At 57.0% G+C, this 20,723-nt stretch overlaps 1 protein-coding gene and 1 long non-coding RNA gene across 3 annotated transcripts in view; one reads left to right on the top strand and one right to left on the bottom strand.

Annotated features, from left to right (window-relative positions):
- The window catches only part of LOC144456632 (uncharacterized), a 469,008-nt gene that overhangs the window by 113,614 nt on the left and 334,671 nt on the right, over nucleotides 1-20,723 (bottom strand). The gene's annotated exons all lie outside the window — the stretch shown is intronic.
- Nucleotides 1-20,723, top strand: part of SPECC1L (sperm antigen with calponin homology and coiled-coil domains 1 like) — a 53,696-nt gene that overhangs the window by 16,822 nt on the left and 16,151 nt on the right. For both annotated transcript variants that reach the window (XM_020977570.2, XM_078151868.1), the window contains 9 exons: nucleotides 232-439; nucleotides 9,386-9,459; nucleotides 9,567-9,742; nucleotides 11,559-11,722; nucleotides 12,219-12,313; nucleotides 13,070-13,160; nucleotides 13,963-14,046; nucleotides 14,495-14,636; nucleotides 15,194-15,296. In XM_020977570.2, the coding sequence (XP_020833229.1) occupies nucleotides 232-439; nucleotides 9,386-9,459; nucleotides 9,567-9,742; nucleotides 11,559-11,722; nucleotides 12,219-12,313; nucleotides 13,070-13,160; nucleotides 13,963-14,046; nucleotides 14,495-14,636; nucleotides 15,194-15,296 (1,137 nt within the window). The remainder of the gene's footprint in view (nucleotides 1-231; nucleotides 440-9,385; nucleotides 9,460-9,566; nucleotides 9,743-11,558; nucleotides 11,723-12,218; nucleotides 12,314-13,069; nucleotides 13,161-13,962; nucleotides 14,047-14,494; nucleotides 14,637-15,193; nucleotides 15,297-20,723) is intronic.

Below are 20,723 nucleotides of genomic sequence, written 5' to 3' on the forward strand. Positions count from 1 at the left end.
CCCTGAGTCCTCATTCTGCAGGGGGTCACTTTTTTTTTTTTAGGCAGTTGGGGTTAAGTGACTTGCCCAGGGCCACACAGTAAGTGTCAGGTGTTTGGTCTGAGGCCAGATTTGAACTCAGGTCCTCCTGACTTCAGGGCCGGTGCTCTATCCACTGCGCCACCTAGCTGCCCCCAGGGGGTCGCTCTTGTGGGACCCAGGCCACTTCCTCCCCATGTTTCTTGGCTGTAGGTCCAGGAGGAGTATGGAGGCTTCCAGGAAGAGGCCCAGAAGAAGATGGGAGAGCTGAATATGGCCTTGGAGAAGCTGCGCTCCGAGCTGGAGGAGAAAGAGACAGAGCGAGGAGACATGAAGGAGACCATCTTTGAGCTGGAGGACGAGGTGGAGCAGCACCGAGCCGTGAAACTCCATGACAACCTCGTCATCTCCGACTTGGAGAGTGAGTGTGTGCGCTCATGGGGCCTCAGTCACGGGAGTCATGGGGATCATGGGGTCACCAGAGTTATGGGGTCATGGGGATCATGGGGGTCTCAAGGATTGTGGGGGTCATGAGGGCCTCAGGGGTCATGGGGATCACAGGGATTGGTGAGGTCGCGGGGATCATAGGGTTGCAGGGGTGGTAGGGTCATGGGGTTGCGAGGATCATGGGGGTCACAGGAGTTGTGGGGGTCATGAGGATTGTGGGGATTGCAGGGATTACAAGGGTTGGGGGGTCATAGGGGTCTTGGGGTGGGAGGGGACCTTGCTGCTACCTTGGCCCACCTTCCTCATCCTCCCTAGGGGCCAGTGTTTGGGGAGTCCTAGGGATCCCCATCCCCACGGGCACAGCTGCCCCCTCAGCTGTGGGGGCGGAGGTGTTCCTGGAGTGTCAGCTGTGGGTCGGCTGGTCTTCCTTTGGGTCTGAGAATGCTGGTCTCACCAGACAACTCCAAAAGTAGTTGCAGTAGCAGCAGTAGTAGGAATAGTAGTGGTAGCAGCATTTATTGAGCACCTGCTGTGTGCCAGACACTGGGTTAAGTACTCTATAACTATTATAACTATGTTATAATATATATATTATAATTATTATAATATGTATAATTATTATCTCATTTGATTCTCACAACATCCTTAGGAGGATCATGCTATTGTTTGTTATATTCAGGAAACGGAGGCATGCTGTTTAAGTAACTGGCCCAGGGTCACCCAGCCAGGATTTAAGCCCAGACCCAGTGATCTATGCATTCTGGTGCCCCCTCACAGCCACACATAAAATTAGCCCTTTCTGCCTCCAGGGCCAGTGCTCTGGGCACTGTGGCGCCCCCTCGTGGCCCCAGGAATTAGAAGTCATTGAACCAGCTGCTTTTCTGGAAGCTGTCAGGATTAGAAGGGCCTTAAGAGGTGGTGTTTGTCCTCGACTCCTTCTCCTGGGATGCAGGTGTGCGCTCAGATGTCTGCCTCCATGCTGCTTATCAAGGCTGAGAGGGGGGACCCGCAGAGAAGGAACAGCCAGCCAGGGAGCCTCTGGGAATGAATCCTGGGCTCCCATCGGCTGCCTGGGGACTCTGCAGGGCCTGTGGGAGGCTGGGAAGCTGGGCCTGTGTGCATGAGGTCTCGGGCAGAATTATGAAGTGAACTCTCTGTGTCTTTGGAGAGAGAAGAGGGTCATGGGGGTCCTTGAAGAAAGGGCTTTGCCTCAGGTCTTAAGTTTGCACACCACAGGGTAGCAAATGAAGATTAGAAGTGACTTCTGTGAGTGCCTGGACCAAAGCCTAGCTTAAGAAGGAAGCTAGGACTTCTCATGTTTAACCTAGCTGTGAAAATCAGTCGGGATGCCTGAGCTAAGGAGTCTGCACTTTGTAGGCTGCGTGACCTCAGGCCAGCCCATCTCTTTTCTGAGGCATTAGGGCTGAAGATTTCCCCACTCTAGGGTTGTTTGATTCACACGTTGACCAGAAAGCTGGGGTAGCTCAGGCTGGACCAGGGTGGGCCAGGATCAGGGGCTCAGGGCATGGGCAGGTGGCCCTGGCTTCATGTATGTGACATCCGTACGCTTGTGGGAGTGTCATGACGACCTTGGGAGGCAGGCAGTACAGAGGTGATTGTTTCTGTCTCACAGAGGTAGTGATGGAGTGACCTGCCTGGATCACTCAGCGAGTGTCTCAGCTGGCATTGGAGCCTGTGTCTTCTTGACTCCATGTCCAGTGCTCTGTCCATGGTGCCACCCTGGCTTTCTTAGTCCTGGCTTTGACGCTTGATTGTGTGAACTTGGACAAGTCAGTTGACCTTTCTTTGCTCCTTTGTCAAGTGAGATGTGTGATGCTCATGTGGTGACCTATTTGGTACAAGAATAGTGGGCTTCATCAGCCACATGAAAACATGCGGATGGGGAGGTGATGCCTGAGATTGGTGAGGAAGGGACTGTGAGCTTCCCTAGATGAATTCATATCCCCTGGCCCAGGTGTCATGCACCCAGTCCCCTGGGGTCTGGAAAGAACTGTCAGGTAGCCCTACCTAGCCATTGTCAGTGACAGTTGAAAGATCATGGAACCCCAGCATTGGAAGGGTGTGAGTGTCTTGATTTTCAGACCAGGGAAGAGAACAGAATCAGTGGCCTCTTGGCCAGTGACTTTGTCTTTTCCAGTGGCTCATTAAAGAGCCGGCTAGTGAATCTCTGCTAAGGGCCGTGGTGACTGCCAACAGCCAGCCTGCCTGGCTCAGCAAGCAGAGGTCGTGCTGGGCTCGTGGCTTTTTCCGACAGGTTGACTAGTGACGAGTCGGGGTGCTGCAGGTAGAAGGGGGTGTTCAGAGGGCCTGCTTCCTACCTGGTTACAGGGAGCCCCCACACCTCACTGCACAGCCCATCTGAACTGATCTTCATGCCCTTCCTTCCTGTGATACTCCATCTCTCATGCCCATGCTTTCATAATGATTTGCAAACAGATTTGCTCCCCAGGTGAAATGTCAGCTGCTTGAGGGCAGAAGTGTTTTCTTCTCATTTTTTTTTTGTTTTGTGTCTTTCTGTGTTGGCACTTAATATATGCTTGATTGATTGAGAGTTTACTTAGACTAGGGTGGGGAGGTCTGGTCCTCAGTCTGGGCCCCATCAACTTTTAAAAATTTTTTATAAGTATTTCAAAATCACTAATTTTCTTTGTAATCCTGTATTACTTTATACATTTGAAAACATTCTTAGAAGGGGTCCATAGCGTTCCCTTGTCTGCCCAAAGGATCCACGACACTCAAAAAGGCTAAAATCTGCAAAGCGTTTCATCACATTTCTCATACTGTTCTTCCAGGGAAAGGATGGAAAGATGGGGATTAAATGATAATACAGTCACAAGGCTGTCATACTGTTTGGAGGTCTCCATTGGAGTGTCACAGGAATCTGTGGCAAAAAGCTGATGTGAGCTTTGGCTGTGTGAGCCAGCGGCTGAGGTTCCAGGATATGGGCCCTAAGGCTTTGGACCCTGCAGCTTAGGAAGGACACAGACAAGCTGAGGTGTGCCCTGAGGGGGACCGCAGGGGCAGGGCAAAGGAACTGGTGACCTTAACCTAGGAAAGAGAAGATTCCCTGAAGCACACTCTCTCCCTTGGAAGTGTGAATGGAGCCTTGAAGCCAGACAGAGGTCGCTCATGGGAGCACCGTCCCGGGTTCACTTGTGAGCTCCCATTCTCGGAGCCCTCCCAGCAGAGGCTGGGGTGTTGTAAGCAGTGGGTATGTCTCCTCAGGGACCTTCCTTCCCACTCTGAGAATCTGTCTCAGACGGAAGGGCCAGGGACAGACCAGAGATCTCCAGGGCAGCTCAGCTGCTACTCCTGCATCACTGGGTGTGTGCCCCAAGGGTGCCTGAGGGAGACCCCCCCCCCCCAGTCATCTCAGCAGCCAGTGAATGAAGGCTGAGGGAGGACCCTCTGAGCTGGGGACCATGGCTTGGGCCTGGGCCCAGCTGGCAGGGGGCAGTAATTGGGGTGACCACATCCAGGTGTTTGTGCGATGCCCATGGGGCACACAGGCAGCAGAGACAAAGACAGACTAAATGAGAAAGCCTGTCCATTTGCCTGTGGGCAAAAAAATGGTATGAAACGTAGGAGGAGGTGATGGGGAGCTCTGGAGGTGCTTCGGGGACAGTGTCCCAGTCAGACTTGTGTCAGCAGGAGGCCATTGGAAGAGTCCAGGTGGAGGTGATGCTGTGGTGGGGAGAGCCTAGCTTGGGAGCCACCTCCTTGGGTGATGCCGCGTGGGGCCCAGGTCTGGTGATGTGTGGTTGTCAGCTGGCCAGGGAGAAGTCTTGGGTCAAGGGAGGAGAGGGAACCCAGGGCAGGGGCATTGACTCAGTGAAGCCCAGGGTAGGGCGTGAGATGTCAGGGTCCCAGTCTCCTGTGGGCCTGTGCTGGGGAGCTTTACTACAGCCCCAAGAGCCATTCTCTGCTTAGAAGGGGCAGAGGTGAGGCTGCCGTGACGCGGACACCAGTGGCTTTAGCTTCATCGCTTACTTCTGCCAGGCAGGCCGATGTGTGTTGCCACGGACACAGGTCCCTTCCCGAGGGGATCTGGTCACTGCTCTCCCACTTGGGCACTGGGCAGCTCTCTGTGGCCACGCTGCTGAGGAGGTGGTGAGCACTGCTTGGCCACGTGCTCTCAGCAGCTCAGCTTCCCTGCCCTGGACACCAAACATTCCACAAGTGGGGACCTCCCTGACGGCTCCGTGTCGTTCCTTGGCTTTGTGCTGCTCTGTGGTCGTCCCGCACCCTTCCCAGGTCAGCTCAGCCTAGAAAATACCTCTGTGTGTGTGTGTGTGTGTGTGTGTGTGTGTGTGTACGTGTCTGCTGCTGATGACATCCTGCTTCCCAGATGCCCCTGTGGTATGGCTGTGGGCAGCAGTCTGAGGCCATCACCTGAGCTGGCACATCCCTGTCCAGTTGCCAACATGCAGACAGACTCCAAGAGGAGCGGGGTCTTCTCTGACTCAACCTGCTCTCTGTGAAGGTGTCTCTTGGAAGACGGGCTGGGGATCTGGCCGATGGATGATTGGAGAGGAGAAGCAGAGAGAGAGAGAGAATGCTTAGGAAGAACCTGGTGAGACTGGACACGGAATGACTGAAGACTGGCTGCCGAGGCAGGAGGGAGCGTGATGAACCCTTCCGAGCACCCCCCGAAATAGAGTGATCCTCTGTCAGGACAAGGAGAGGACTTTCCTGAGACTGGACAGTCCTTCCTGAGGCAGCCGTCGACCCTTGGACCACGGGCACGGGAGAGGAGAGCAGGGATGGCAGCGTTAAAAAATGACAAGGCCACCTCCAGTGTGCCTTATTTTATTTTTTTTGAGGCAGTCAGGGTTAAGTGACTTGCCCAGGGTCACACAATTAGTAAGTGTCAAGTGTCTGAGGCTGGATTTGAACTCAGGTCCTCCTGTCTTCAGGGCCAGAGCTCTAGCCACTGTGCTGCCTAGCTGCCCCACCAGTGTGGCTTATTAGAACAAGGGGTTGACCCTGATGGATGGAGGAAAGAACATTGCTGTCGATGGCTGTGTCAGTAGACAGCTAGAGGGTGCCACTCTAGAGTCAGGAAGACCGAGCTTGGATCCAGCCTCAGGCATGCCCTAGCTCTGGGACCCTGGGCAAGTCACCTGACCTGCCTGCCTGAGTTTCCTCATCTGTAAAATGGGCATCGTACTGGCACCTTCCTCCCAGGGTGGTTGTGAGGATCCATTGAGGTGATAACTGTAAAACGCTCTGTGAGACCTTGCAACGCTGTATGTGTGCACTCTTACGCTAACTTCCTGGAGGTGGAGTTTGCCCACTGGTGATGAGACGTGTCAGCCAAGGACCCACACCACTCTGTGGTAAAGTCAGGCACGGATGACAGAAGCACGCCAGAGGAAGTCGGCCACAAGGGCCTCCATGAATGAAGCTGGAACAGATGCCCTGTTCTCCCTCCAGTGCAGGCCCTTCCCCAGGTTCCCCATTATGGTTCTGAAATGGCCAGTCGAGCAGGCGATGGCTGGATCAGGAGAGCCTCTGCTCCCTCCCCAGTAGACAGAAGACATCTGACTCAGCCCACAGTGGACTGAGACGGGTAGAAAAGGCAAGATGCCCCAGGAGGCTCCTCTCCAGCCAAGTGTCCATAGGGGGAATCAAGATTGTGCCAGGAAGCCAGGCTTGACTCGTCGAGGAGGGCGTTTGCACCATCGCAGAGACTCTGCACTGAGTCCCAGTGAGGACAGGACTGGCCTGTTGGGGGTGAGGTCTCTATGTCCTTCATTGGTGAATTCTGTGATACCCATCCCTCAGGCCCACCTGGCCCAAGAGTCCAGGGGGACTGGAGATTTCTTTCAAGAATCTGCCAAAAATGGGCCCAAATGAGCAGTAACTTGGGGTTAATGTGTGGTGCAGGCATACGTAACCTGAGAGGGTCTGCCTGCCTGCAGGCCATCCTCCGCTCAGCCACCAAAGTGCAGGCCTCCCCACTCAGTAAACCCTCGGGCTCCTTATGGCCTCCAGGATCAAATACAAAATGCTCTGTTTGGCCTTCAAAGCCCTTCCAGCCTTCTTACACCTCACCTCTTTTTCTTATATGTTCTTTTTTGTCCGGTGACACCGGCCTCCTGGTCCATCTTTCTGCTCTGGGCATTCTCTCTGGCTGTCCCCCAGGCCTGAACATCTGGGTGTCCCTCCCGTCTTTGCTCCCGCTGCTGACTGCCTGGGCTTCCTTCAAGTCCCAACTAAAATCCCGTCTTCTATAAGAAGCCTTCCCCAACCCCTCTTCTTTCCAGTTTTCCTTCTCTCATTGTACATGTTTACTTGTCTCCCTCATTAGATTGTGAACCCCTTAAGGACAACCCTAAGGGATTGTCTTTTCCCTCTTTTCATATCCCCAAGGCTTAGCATGTTGCCCCAGTACACAGTAGATACTTAATAAATGTTTATTGACTGACTAGGTAGTCAGAAGTAAGCAATATCAGGTCCTGCATATTCCCAGAGCAAGGAAGGACAGCCTTTCTTCAAAGGCCCAGAATTCAAAGAAGCAAACATTTTTTATACGCATTGTTGACTGGCTGTAGAATCATAGGTGTCATGGGAGGTATTGCAGCCACCGATGTTCTGTTGATTTTGGCCTCATAGGAGGCACTGTGGCCACCGATGTTCTGTTGGCCTTTGGCCTCATAGGAGGTGCTGTGGCCACTGATGTTCTATTGGCCTTTGGCCTCCTAGGAGCTGCTGTGGCCACTGATGAGAACATCAGTTGTTGGCCTTGCCATGAAAGGATGTTGATGAGCTGGTTATTGTCCAGACTGGGAAGGGCATCAAGTCCGGGACATTTGAGGATTGCTTGGGAAAATTGGGAGGGTTTAGCCTTGAGAAAACAAAGGGGAACGTGGTTGTCCTTCCAGTACTCCAAAGACAGCTGTCCCATTTGCTCTGCTTAGCCCCAGAGGGCAGGATGAGGAGCAGTGGGGAAAGTTGATATGTCACTCCCATTGTGAAATAGGCTACCCTGAGAAGTGGTAGGCTTCTCACTAGAGGTCTTCTGGTAAAGGGTGGATGACCTCTCACCAGGTATACAGTAGAGGGGAAATCTTTTTTCTAGGTATGGATTGGAGCAATTCATGCAATTCAGTAAACACTTATTAAGTGCCTACTATGTGCCAGGCCCTGTGCTAAGTAAGCGCTAGGAATATAAAAAAGACACAAGACAGTCCCTGCCCTCAAGGAGCTCACAGTCTAGTGTGGGAGACAACAAGCAAACAAATATGTGCAAAGCAAATTATGTATATGGTAAATAGAAAATAATTAGCAGAAGGAAGGCACTGGAATTCAGGGAAATTAGGGAAGGCCAGGTAGGAGGTAGCATGTTAGTTGGGACTTGAAGCCAGTGAGGTCAGTAGGTGGAGTGAAGAAGGAAGAGTATTCCAGGCATGCTGGAGCCAAGAGATGGAGGGTCTTGTTTGAGGAATAGCCAGGAGGCTGGTGTAGTGGGATGGAAGATGTTGGAGGGGAATAAAGTGTAAGAAGGCTGGAAGGGGAGGAGGGGGCTGGGTTAAGAGAACATTTTATATGTGATCCTGGATGCAATAGGGAGCCACTGGAGGTTATTGAGTAGAGGAATGACATGGTCAGACCTGTGCTTTAGGGAAATCACTTTGGAGAATGGACTGGAGGGAGGAGAGACTGAGGTAGGCAGATACCCCAGTGGCTATTGCCATAGTCCAGGTGTGAAGAGATGGGGATCTGCACCAGGGTGGGGACAGCATCAGAGGAAAGAGGGGGGTGTATTGGAGAGATGCTGCAAAGATGGGATCAACTAGGGATGCAGCAGAGGTGAAATGGACCAGAGGTGCTGCAGAGGAGAAATGGACCAGAGGTGCAGCAGAGGTGAAATGCACCGGAGGTGCTGCAGAGATGAAATGGACCAGAGGTGCTGCAGAGGTGAAATGGACCAGAGGTGCTGCAGAGGTGAAATGGATCAGAGATGCAGCAGAGGTGAAATGGACCAGAGGTGCTGCAGAGGTGAAATGGACAGGCAGTAGATAGGAGCAGGGGGGCAGGATGAGAGGGGGAGGAGGATGGGGGCCCCTTTCATCTGTGAGATTCTGTAATGCTTTGTACCCCCTCCACAAGCAGTCATATGAGGGTTCTGTGTGTGTACACATGTGTACATTCATGTGTGTTTGTGTGTTTAAAAGAATTTCAAAGGTAAGAAAAACCTCAGAGGTCACTTCACACCACCCATCACAGAACCAGGCCCTGTATCTATGACTTACTGGAGAAATAGCTCTTTAAAAGGTGTAGGTTTTATTCCTAGGTGACCCACAAGGAAAACAGCCCTTTTTAAAAAGTAGTGAGTAAGAAGGGGTGGTTCCTGGGGCCTTGCTGTGTGTTTCTTTGAGGCATAGCCTTACAGCTAGATTTATCACAAGAGAAATGTACGTGTCTGTGGAACCATAAGTAAGTGCCAGAAAGAGGAGGAGAAATGGAAATCTCCACCTAAATGGGAGGAGAAATCATGAATAATTAAGATGCTAGAAGGCCTGTTGTTTTTCCTTGGGAACTACTAGGTCATGAAGACAGGAGGTCTGCTCATCCACATGGGCCCCAGCTGCCTGAGCACTTTGCCACTCTGGCATAGACTGAGTGCGTCTGGCGTGACTCCAGCTTGGGGCACAAACAACACATGACATCAGTCGGGGCGGGGCGAGCTTCATCCCTGACATGTTCAGGGTCTCCCACGTGCTCTGGGTCAGTCTTTCTGGGAAATAGAGCTGCTCAGGAGGACCGGCTTGGGACCTTGACAGTGTTTTCTGCCGAGGAGCTTGGCTGGGCTGGTGACCTGATGCCACGGGCTTCTTATGTGCCAGCGACCATTTCCCATCAGGTGAAGCTGTCACTATCCTTGTCTCTGCAGACACTGTCAAGAAACTCCAGGACCAAAAGCATGACATGGATAGAGAGGTCAAGACGCTTCATCGAAGGCTGCGGGTAGGAAGGAGCCTTTGCCTTCTCATGGGTGGGGCACCTGGGTGCCTGGGGGTGGGAGGGACCGGCCTGGCCTGGTCCACTCTGAACCTGCCCCCTTTTCCGTCCAGGAGGAGTCGGCCGAGTGGCGGCAGTTTCAGGCTGACCTGCAGACGGCTGTGGTCATAGCCAATGACATCAAATCTGAGGCTCAGGAGGAGGTTGGGGACCTGAAGCGCCGCCTCCAGGAGGCCCAGGAGAAGAACGAGAAGCTTACCAAGGAGCTGGAGGAAATAAAGTCCAGAAAGTAGGTCCTGGCGGGTGCATGCCAAGAGTCTGGGGCATGCAGAGGGAAGGCGCTGGGCTCAGCGCAGATGGGCGGGCTGCCTCTTCTGACTGGCTGACATTTGGGAAAATGGTGTCTTCGTGGGGGGTGACTGGCTCCTCTGTCCCCCTTTGGTGCACCATTCCTTGTGGTTCGGTCTCCTCTCCCGTCTTCTCTAACCCTGCCTGGGCAGCTGGCAGAGGCAAAGCCTTGAGATGGAGTCATCAAAGAGAGACATTCCCATTCCTTGGGTGGGGAACCCTGCCAGGCCCCCTCTGCCTACAGGCAGCTTCTTGGGATTCCTGCTACAGCCAAGCACCGGGCCCACAAACATAGGCAAAAACAATAAAAGCCAGACCTTGCCCTCCGGGAGCTCCTAGTCTGATGGGGGAAGGGAGGCCTCGGAATTAGGAGGGGTTGAAGAGGGCTTCCCGGAGGAGGTGAGCTTTCAGTCAGCACATGAAGGAAACCCGGGTGGGGGGGGGAAGGAGAGCATTCCAGGCAGGGAGCACAGCCTGAGAGCCTGGGGCTGAGAGGGAGGCCAGAGCCTCTGGATGCAAGAGGATGTGGTAGGGAGTCAGAGAGGGTTCTGAAGGCCAGACAGAGCCTTTTGTATTGGTTCCAGGAGGCCGGAGGGAACCTCTGGAGCTTATGGAGAGGGGCAGCTAGGTGGCGCAGTGGATAGAGCACCGCCCTGAAGTCAGGAGGACCCAAGTTCAAATCCGGCCTCAGACCAAACACTTGACACTTACACTAGCTGTGTGACCCTGGGCAAGTCATGGAGCTTGTGGAGGAGCCAGTTGGTGGGGAGACCGAGGCAGGCAGAAAGAGGGGATGGGGAGGTGAGTAGATGAAGTGAAGAAGAGGCGATGTGAGAAGGAGGTGATGATGGAGAGGAGATGTGGTGATGAGGAGGAGGTAGTGGGGAAGTGAAGAAGAGGTGATGTGGTGAGAAGGAGGAGGTGAGGAGGGGGAGCGGTCAGGAGATGAAGTGAAGAAGAGGCGACGTGAGAAGGAGGTGACGGAGAGGAGATGTGGTGATGAGGAGGAGGTAGTGGGGAAGTGAAGAAGAGGTGATGTGGTGAGAAGGAGGAGGTGAGGAGGGGGAGCGGTCAGGAGATGAAGTGAAGAAGAGGCGACGTGAGAAGGAGGTGACGGAGAGGAGATGTGGTGATGAGGAGGAGGTAGTGGGGAAGTGAAGAAGAGGTGATGTGGTGAGAAGGAGGAGGTGAGGAGGGGGAGCGGTCAGGAGATGAAGTGAAGAAGAGGTGACGTGGTGAGAAGGAGGAGGTGAGGAGGGGGGGCAGTTAGGAGATGAAGTGATGTGGCGACGAGGAGGAGGTGAGGAGCACTGAAGCTCTGGGGAGGCCCCAGGGCAGGAAGGCAGGGGCCAGCTGGGGGAGCAGCTGAAGGGGAAGGAGAGGCCTGGGTTGGTTTTAGAGCAGGAGCTCCTCGAGGCTAGGTCTAGACTTTTTTGGACTGTTTTGTTTTCCCCTCCCGCCAAGGCCGGCTGTGGGCTAGGCGGATAGGAGGGCCCACGCTGCTATCAGGGCAGAGGCCGGCTCCTTGGGCAGCCAGTAGTCCGCCTGCCAGGCGTGAGCGGAGCATCCAGCCCCCGTGAGGGGCCCCGGAGGGCTGTCTGCCACTGCCCTGTGTTAGGAATGGCAGCCTTCTGAGGACGTGTTTGAGGCTGCCGGGGCTCAGGGGAGCCGGGTTCAGACCAGGTGGACGACCTGGGCCCCCCAGCCCCACATGTCATGGGCTAGTGTAGACGCTCCCTTGCCTCGATTGTTCGCAGGCAAGAGGAGGAGCGGGGCCGCGTCTACAACTACATGAACACAGTGGAGAGAGACCTGGCCGCCTTACGCCAGGGCATGGGCCTGAGCAGAAGGTCGTCAGCGTCCTCTGAGCCCACCCCGACGGTGAAGACCCTCATCAAGTCTTTCGACAGTGCGTCACAAGGTGATGGTCGCTGGCCGTGGGGGCGTCAGGAGCTGAGAGAAGCCAGAGCTGGGATGGGGCCTGGGGGGCTGTGGCCCAGGTTGAGGTCTGTGGGGCTGTAGGCTGGGGCCTCTGGCTGAGGGTTCTGGGGGCCTGGGGCCCAGGTTGAGGTTTGGGGGTGCTGTAGGTAGGGGGCTCTAGCCGAGGGGCTTGGGAGCCGTGGCTGGGGTGAGGTCTGGGGGGCTGTGGCCAGGGTGGCCTGGGGGCCATAGGCTGGGGCCTCTGGCTGAGAGTCCTGGGGGCTGTGGCCCAGGTTGAGGTCTGCGGGGGGGGGGCTGTAGGCGGGGGGCTCTGGCCGAGGGGCAGTGAGGGGGTCCCCGCCAAAGGCTGTCTTTGGGCTGGGTGGCCCTGTTTTCTGAGTGCCCCCAGCTCCCCTCAGCATGCTTGGGAGGCTGGGCCCAGGCAGATCTCTGGGCTTCTATTTTAGGCCCTGACACATTGCTTTCTCATCTGACAGGACCAACCCCAACCCCGGCTGCCGCAATGCCTCGAACCCCCCTAAGCCCAAGTCCCATGAAGACCCCCCCAGCTGCTGCTGTCTCCCCGATGCAGGTAAGGGCAGATGCTCCCTCTGTCCAGCTCGCAGGCAGCGGCCCCGGGCTCCTAGGATGCAAAGCAGGGGGGGCTCTCTGTGCATCAGGGCTAGCAGGCTCTGTGATTTCTCGGGTCTGGTGATGGGCATACTCCCACCGTCATGGGCCCAGAGGGAGCCAGGCCTGTCTCCTCCCATCCTCTTGTTCTTGGGCTCTCTTGCCAGGTGGTGGTAGGGTGGGGCAGTTGGCAGGCTGAGAGCGAGAGGGTGAGCTGAGCCTGTCCTCCATCATCTTCCCTGTGGGCCTCAGCTTGCATGGGGGCAGGGGTCGGGGGAGCAAACAGGTAACCCTGCTGGGTTCAGAGCCCCGTGCTGGGCCTCTGGTAGGGACAGAAGGGGTAGCCAGGAGGGCCCGTGGCCTTGGCAGGGTCCAAGGGGTGTGGAGGGAGGCCCTGTGGGGCCAAGCAAGGTCAGAGCTGGCTCTCAGGCTCCAGGCCTTTGCCTGTCCTGGGTGCCCATTTTACAGAAGAGAACACTGAGGGGGGGTGGAGCCTAGTTACCCCAGCTCTGCTGGTTCTCTCAGAGTGAAGTCTTCTTCGTGAGATTGCAGTCCTTCCTTGAAGGGGGCCCAGAGGGCGTATAAATACGTGATGTGTGTGTGTGCGTGTGTGAGGAGCCTAAGGCTGATTCTGTGCACGCAGCAATCGCCCCCTTGGAGATGGTGGGGGCAGGGGGAGGTCATATGGTGACTTACGGTGTCCATCTGGTCATTTCAGAGGCACTCTATGGGCGGCTCCTTATCTACCACCAAGCCCCTGCCTGCTCTGTCGGACAAGAGGCCAAACTACGGAGACCTTCCCTGCCAGGGTGAGCACTCGGGGCACAAGCTTCCTAGTTGGACCCCTCCTGCCTGGCTCAGTGGGGGGCGGGGGGCCCTGGGCCACTGAGACAGAGTGGGAAGACCCGAGGGTCACGTTCTGCCTCAGTGTCCTCCTTGGTCATGCAGGGAAGGTGACAGTGCCTCCTTCCCAGGCTGTGGTGAGGATCAGAGCCCTTTGGCCCATGCCAGGCCCTGGTTGGCACTCTGGAGGCATGGCTGGACGTCAGCCTGGACTCTGACCAGCGTCTCCCAGCTCTCACTGCCTGCCCACAAGGGCAGGGCCTGCCTGGTGCTCCCGCATGTCCTCAGAGCCGCCATGGAGGGGGGCATCGAAGCCTTGAGCCAAGGGGCAGTTTCCTGTCCTGTGGTCGGGGGTGGCTAACTTTGAAAGATTAGGGAGACCCCACTGCCCCCTGACGGGCAAGAATGATTGCTTCTGCCCCAAGACCCCCAGACATTCGCTCTGCTAGCCCAGGAGTCCGGGCCTGCGTCTGGGGAGTGCGTGAGGATGGCCTGTCCTGGGTCAGCCCCTGTTGTCCCTTGCTGTGGGGCCTTTCCTTCCTCTGACCATGGAGACCTGGGCCTCCTGGCCTTTCCCCTGAAGCAGGAGCAGGACAGGCCCACGTTGACGTGGGTGGAGGGTGCCGTGATGAGCAAAGGTGTGGAGGTGGGAGAGGGGCTGTGGGGGGTCCTCCTGGCCCCCGGGGTGCCCTCCTGTCCTGGAGCCTGCCTCTGCTTGTCCCTGAGCTGGTGACCTCTAGCCTGCCGGCTTTGTCCTTCTCCCTGCAGAGCGTTTGTTACGCACCGGGTCAGTCAGCAGGCCGGCGCCATTATTGAGAGTCCCGGCCATGGAGGGCACCAAGTCTATCTCAGGTAACAGGAACCTCAGTCAGAGGCTCCTGAGAAGGGGACAGGAGGGAATGGGCATTTATTAGGTACCTGCTGTGTGCTTTGCAAGTAGATCTCCTTTGATCCTCACCACAACCCTGGGGAGGGGGGGGGGCGGTTCTTATGGCTGAGGAAACTGAGCAAACGGCTAGAAAGTGTCTGAGGCCAGATTTGAACTCAGGTCTTTTTGACCCTCAGGCTGTTCCTCTGTAAGGTTGGGGGATTTCCAGGTCCCTTCTGTGAACCCCCAGGGTACTTCCCCATTAATTGCCTGAAATTGCAGAAGTCCCCCACGGATCAGGGGAGCCCTGAGTGCTGGTGACCATGAAGACTGGTCGGGACAAACGCCACCAGGGTGGCAGCTGTGGCACAGGGCTGGGGACACCACCCCGGGGGCTGTGGCCAGACCACTGACTCCCTCTTTCCTGTTCAGCATCTTCCCGCCGGAGTAGTGAGGAAATCAAGCCAGATGGACCCTCTGCAGCCTCCCTGATGGCAATGGGCCCAGCGTCCCCTCAGCTCTCTCATCCCTCCCCCACAGCATCCGTGACCCCGACCGCCCGCAGCCGCATCAGGTACGGCCCCAGCCCTGGAGGCGACTCCAGACTGTGGGGAGCCTCCCCCTTCCATGTGTGTGAGTTGGGAGGGCTGGGGTGAGTGTCCTGTGTCAGCGGGGCCCGGGGCGGGCGTCCCCCACAGGGCCTGAGGCGGGCATCCCGTGTTAGAGGGGCCCAAGGCAGGCGTCCCATGTCAGCGGGGCCCAAGGCAGGCGTTCCGTGTCAGTGGGGCCCAGGGCGGGTGTCCCCCAAAGGGCCCAAGGCGGGCGTCCTGTGTCAGTGGGGCCCAGGGCGGGCGTCCCCCACAGGGCCTAGGGCGGGCGTCCCCCACAGGGCCTGAGGCGGGCGTCCCGTGTTAGAGGGGCCCAAGGCAGGCGTCCCGTGTCAGCAGGGCCCAGGGTGGGCGTCCCGTGTCAGCGGGGCACAGGGTGGGCGTCCCCCGCAGGGCACTGCTGCTGCTCTCTGTGTGTTGCTCCCTCTTGTGGTCACAGTCCAGAGGTCCCAGGAGGTCACAGTGACCCTGGCTTTGGCCGTCCACATGCTGGTGAATGATGGTTCCCTCCGGTGCCCCCCAGGGAGGAGAGGAAGGACCCCCTGTCAGCCCTGGCCCGAGAGTATGGAGGCTCCAAGAGGAACGCCCTGCTGAAGTGGTGCCAGAAGAAGACTGAGGGCTACCAGGTGGGGGCAGGCGTCGTCTGGGAGGGAGCTGCCAGGCGCAGCTTTGGCAAAAATCTGAACCAAGGCCCTCGTGCTATTCCTGGGGGGCAGTGGCCCTGGCCTCCTTCCGCCCAGTCCCCACGGATATGGCCAGGGACGGTGAATGGGGAGGAAGCTGCAAAGACCGGTGTGGGCTGGACGTGAGGAAACCCAAGCTGGCCCAGAGGTAAGGGGCCTCTCCTCTTGGGAGGTGTCTGGGCAGAGCCTGGGCCAGAATCGGCGGCTTCTGTGGCTGCGACTGACCGGCTGCCTGGCCTCCAGCCCTGCCGTGCCAGGGGGTTCTTTGGAGCAAGCCTTGGTCCCAGGCCGTGGAGTTTGACCCTCTCCGATGCCTCCTCTTGTCTCCTCCCCTCCGCCATGACCCCTGCTCTCTTACAGAGTTGGGTGGCTGCACCGAGGTTGACTGTCCGAAGGAGAGCTGGTCGTGGGGTGGTCTCTGCGGGCAGGTGGGAAGGGCTAGGACCGTGGCACCAGCAGCCTGTGAAGATAGCTGGGGTGTGCAGCAGTGAGCCAGTTGTTAAATTTTCAGTGTGAGCATTTACCCCTCGGACATTGGCAAATGCTGCCAATGGGAGCTTGATTGTATCAATGTTGTCCAGTCTTAAGAAAGTGATGAAGAAAATGCTAGTACTGGATATTCAACTACCAAGTGCGTCCTGCACATACCTTTCCCCCCCAGAGAGCTGGTTGTTAAACATTTACCAGCAGACCTTGGATAATAGTCTTTGTTTGTTAGAAAGTAATGGAGACTAATTAGGAGGTCACATTGGTGACCCTGAACAAGTCGTGTCACCTCTTTGGGCCTCAGTTTCCCCATAGGTTCAGACTCGGTGACCTCCGAGGTCCCTTTGAGCTTTCTGGCATTGGCTCCAGCCTGGAGCGGATGTGTGTTGAGGGGGAAGGGGCAGCGTGTCGTGGCCTGGCTCTCTGCTCCTTCTCTGGGACATCCCTGTCACCTTGGAGCCTCCTGCGTGCCCATGCCCCCTTTTGGGGTGGAGGATCCTTGAAGGCCTGTGGCAGAAGGCCGTGTCGGGGCTCCGAGTGGTCCCTTCTCCCCCCTCCCTTCCCCAGACACATGAGAGGTACTCTGTCCCCCCTGCCTGCTGCCAGAGGACCGGCCTGTCTGCAGACAAGCCCTGTGCCCACCCTCCCTCTCACCATCCAAGGCAGGCCCTGCACCCCAGCCTCTCCCCTCTGTCCTGTCCTCCCCGGTGCTTCTGCTTGTGGTGGGGAGGTGACACAGCCCCCCCAAGGGATCTGGTGTGTCCAGGAGCAGGCCATGGGGAGGGGAGGGTGTCCAACTGCTGTGGCTGACGGGGAGATCTAGCAGGCCAGCCGGGGAGGCAGGTGGGCTGCAGTCTGCCTCCTTTGAGGGCAGGGTCCCACTGAGGAGGTGACATGGAGCTCTGCCAGCAGAGGTAGTGAGCCTCTCCTCTGTGGAGCTCTGCAAGGAGATGATGCATGACCACGCTGTAAATGGGGGTTCTCACCTGGGAGCTTGGGGTCTCTCCATCCCTGCCCAATTGAATGGGGCTCCTTGAGGCCAAAGGTGGCGGCTGGGGAGCAGTGTCTCTCCCTCTGTCTCTCCCTTCCCCCTTCCTCCTTCCCTCTCTCCCTCCTTCTGTCTGTCCCTTCTTCCTCTCTCCATCGCCTCCTTTCCTCCTTTTTCTCCCTGCCTCTTTCTGTCCCTTCTTCCTTCTCTCCCTTCCCCCTTCCTCCTTCCCTCCCTTCCTCTCTCTGTCCCTTCCTCCTTCCCTCCCTCCCTCCTTCTCTCTGTCCCCTGCTTCCTCCTTCCCTACCTCCCTCTCTCTTTCTTCTTCCCCCTCTCCTTCCCTCTCTCCCTTTCTCTCTGTCCCTTCTTCCCTCTCTCCCTTCCCCCTTCCTCTTTCCCTTCTCCCTCTCTCCGTCCCTCCCTTCCTCTTTCCCTCCCTCCCTCTCTCCATCCCCCGCTTCCTCCTTCCCTCCCTCTCTGTCCCTTCTTCCCTCTCTCCCTTCCCCCTTCCTCCTTCCCTCCCTCCCTCTCTCCATCACCCCCTTTCATCCTTCCCTCTCACCCTGCCTCTCTCTGTCCCTTCTTCCCTCTCTCCTTCCCTCTCTGTCCCTTCTTCCTTCTCTCCCTTACCCCTTTCTCCTTCCCTCCCTCTCTCTATCCCCCCTTCCTCCTTCCCTCTTCCTCCTTCCCTTTCTCCTCCTCCCCACCAGGCATTTCTCACTCAGCTGGGGTGACGCTGGCCTGAGATGTCCCCTGTCTGCAGAGAACCCTTGGCCAGGGTGTCCATCAGGGCCGGTGGCCTGCGGAGACTCCCCGGCCTCCGTGGGTCACGTTGGGGTTTCCACATGTTTCAAGTGAGAGCTTTAGGGTGAGGAAGCGAGGCCAGAGGCCGGGGAGGGTCTTAGAGGATCAGGGCTCTTGCTGCCTACTGGCAGTGCCCCTTGCCAGGCTTGGCTGGGCCCTGGGCGTGAGTGCACCTGAAGAGGCTGCTGGGAGAATGGGGGTCCTGTGTGGGGAGGGGCCTCTCCTTGCAAAGACTAAACCCCCTCCTCCCTGAGTGGTTGAGGAGTAGCTTGGAGAGGGGATCCAGCCACCTGGCCCCTGCGCTCTGCGCCCCCTCCATGGCCGCCAGCCACTGTGTGCCAGGCCTGCGTCAGCCAGGCATACAGGCCCACCATGGCAGATGAGCAGTTTCTGAGACCCCGTGGTACGGGGTTGTTGACTGTGTCCCGAGGGAGTCTAATTGGACAAGTTAATTTGATTTCTTGTTTAACTGTGGCAGAGGCAGGTCATTTGTGAAGGTGACTGATTATCGTCTCTTTTATTAAATTATGGCAAAGGTTCGTCACAGTCAGGGCTGGCTTGCTCTCTGGGTAGTTCTGTTTTGAAGCACGAGAAGGAAGATGAGGGAAGCGAGAAGGGGCTCCCAGGCAGGAGACCTTCCTCAGATGTGAGCTGGGCACGAGAGGGCAGGGACCCCAGCCTGGGCTGTCCGAGGAACAGTGGGGTCTGGAGCAGCTGTTGTGCTCAGAGGGGGGCGGTCATGACTCAGTGGCGAGCAGTTGTTTCTCCGGTGTCGATGGGGTGGGAAGCAGACATGAAGTTGACCATTTGAGGCCCTCATTGTTTTTCTTTCTTGTGAGTCACAGGGCCCGAGTTCAGTCCCCTTAGCTTCCTCCCCGCTGGCCATTCCCTTTTCAGACCCTGCAGGCTTTTGCTCTCCTTGCCCCTTGGCCAGGGTCAGCTTGTGTTGGCTCATCCTGGTAGCTGACTGTTCTGTCGTCCAGTGTCTTAGCTGTTCCTCCTGGCCTCTGTCCAGATCACGACTGTGCTCCCCCTCTCTATTACCCTCACACTGATGTGGATCCATTGGTCTTAATGAGACCTTCTCCAGGCCCTGGCTGACAGACATCCAGGGATCCTGGCAGCAGCCTGGTACACTGGGCAGAGTGTTGGACCTGGGTGACCATGAGTGCCCCCCCAATACTCCGGGGTTTGGACTGGACCCTCCTGGTTCCCCTGCCAGGGTCTGGGTCTGCCTGCCAGTTGGGAAGGAGCTTTCAGGGTCTCCAGGTGCAGTTGCTGGCCCTTCCTCCGAGAAGGTGTTTGGGATGGGCTGTGGGGCGAGCCTGAAAGGATGGCCTTCCTGAGGGGCTGTACCAGACCTCTCCCTCCCTGTGCTGCTGAGGAACTGAGAGACCCCTCCTTCCGCCTGTACAAACCGTGCTCTCAGGGGACTCGGTCTCTTCTCTGGGAGCAGCTGTGGGTATCCTCTGCTCGTCCATGTGTCCAGCATCTGCTCCTGCACCTCCTCTTATCACTGGGCCTGCCTCATTCGTGAAATTGATTGTTTGAACCCAAGGGGGGGCTTGACATTTATCTGTGGCTACTCTGGTACAGTGATGAGAGAGACAGACAGATGTCGGGGTGGGGAGAGGGAGGGAGACAGAGAGGCGTCCAGGGGAGGAGAGCATGTGGGCTTGAAGCCTGGCTGTCATTCACTCTCTGTGTGATATTGTCGGGCCCCTCACTCAAATTCCTGGGGTTCTGTTTCTTTGTCTGTATGATAAGGAGTGTGGGCTAAATTGCCTGTGAAAAAGATCTGGTAATGATGTGATTCCTTGAGAGGAACCAAAGGTCTAGACTTTGAAGGGAAATGAAGAAGAACGCAAGGGAAGAAGAGAAGTGGCCGAGCAGAGTCCGTCAGCAGGTAAAAAGCAGAGGGGTTGGTCAGTGGAGCACAGCAAGACCCTGGTTGTGGGGGATGTGTGGGGACAGCGGACAGCAGCCTGGCCGAAGTGAGGCGAGGGCCAGCGGCTCACACCATACATCAAGAGGCTCTCCACGTGGGCACAGGCCCTGGATCTGTGCAAGATCTCCAGCAGAGGACTGCGGGATCTGTCTGTGATCTCCAGCGGAGGACTGAGGGATCTGTGCGAGATCTCCAAGAGAGGACCGCAGGATCTGTCTGTGATGTCCAGCGGAGGACCGAGGGATCTGTCTGTGATGTCCAGCGGAGGACCGAGGGATCTGTCTGTGATGTCCAGCGGAGGACCGAGGGATCCGTGTGAGATCTCCAGCAGAGCACCGAGGGATCTGTCTGTGATGTCCAGCGGAGGACCGAGGGATCTGTCTGTGATGTCCAGCGGAGCACCGAGGGATCTGTCTGTGATGTCCAGCGGAGGACCGAGGGATCGTGTGAGATCTCCAGCAGAGGACTGAGGGATCTGTCTGTGATGTCCAGCGGAGGGCCGAGGGATCCGTGTGAGATCTCCAGCGGAGCACCGAGGGATCTGTCTGTGATGTCCAGCGGAGGACCGAGGGATCTGTCTGTGATGTCCAGCGGAGGACCGAGGGATCTGTCTGTGATGTCCAGCGGAGGACCGAGGGATCCGTGTGAGATCTCCAGCAGAGGACTGAGGGATCTGTCTGTGATGTCCAGCGGAGGACCGAGGGATCCGTGTGAGATCTCCAGCGGAGCACCGAGGGATCTGTCTGTGATGTCCAGCGGAGGACCGAGGGATCTGTGCGAGATCTCCAGCGGAGGACTGTGGGATCTGTCTGTGATCTCCAGCGAAGGACCAAGGGATCTGTGTGAGATCTCCAGTGGAGGACCGAGGGATCTGTCTGTGATCTCCAGCGGAGGACTGAGGGATCTGCGTGGGGTTCGTGACTTGGGTAAAGACATAATTATCGGTGTCTCAGATTGGCGGATGAGGAGCTCTCCAGGAACTAACGCCAAGTAAGGATCCAGAAATGCTTTGACAGGCCAGAAGATGGCGCCAAACAGATCAAGGGAAAGTGGAACAAAGCTCGCGGCGCCCTGGAGAGGGGGTGGGCAGCTGCCCCTTCACCGTCCCTAGGAGCGTGTCTGGCGGCTGGCAGCGCCCGCTCTC

Source organism: Phascolarctos cinereus, unplaced genomic scaffold, assembly GCF_003287225.1.
Source record: "Phascolarctos cinereus isolate Bilbo 61053 unplaced genomic scaffold, phaCin_HiC Scaffold_4;HRSCAF=312, whole genome shotgun sequence".
NCBI classification, from domain to species: Eukaryota; Metazoa; Chordata; class Mammalia; order Diprotodontia; family Phascolarctidae; genus Phascolarctos; species Phascolarctos cinereus.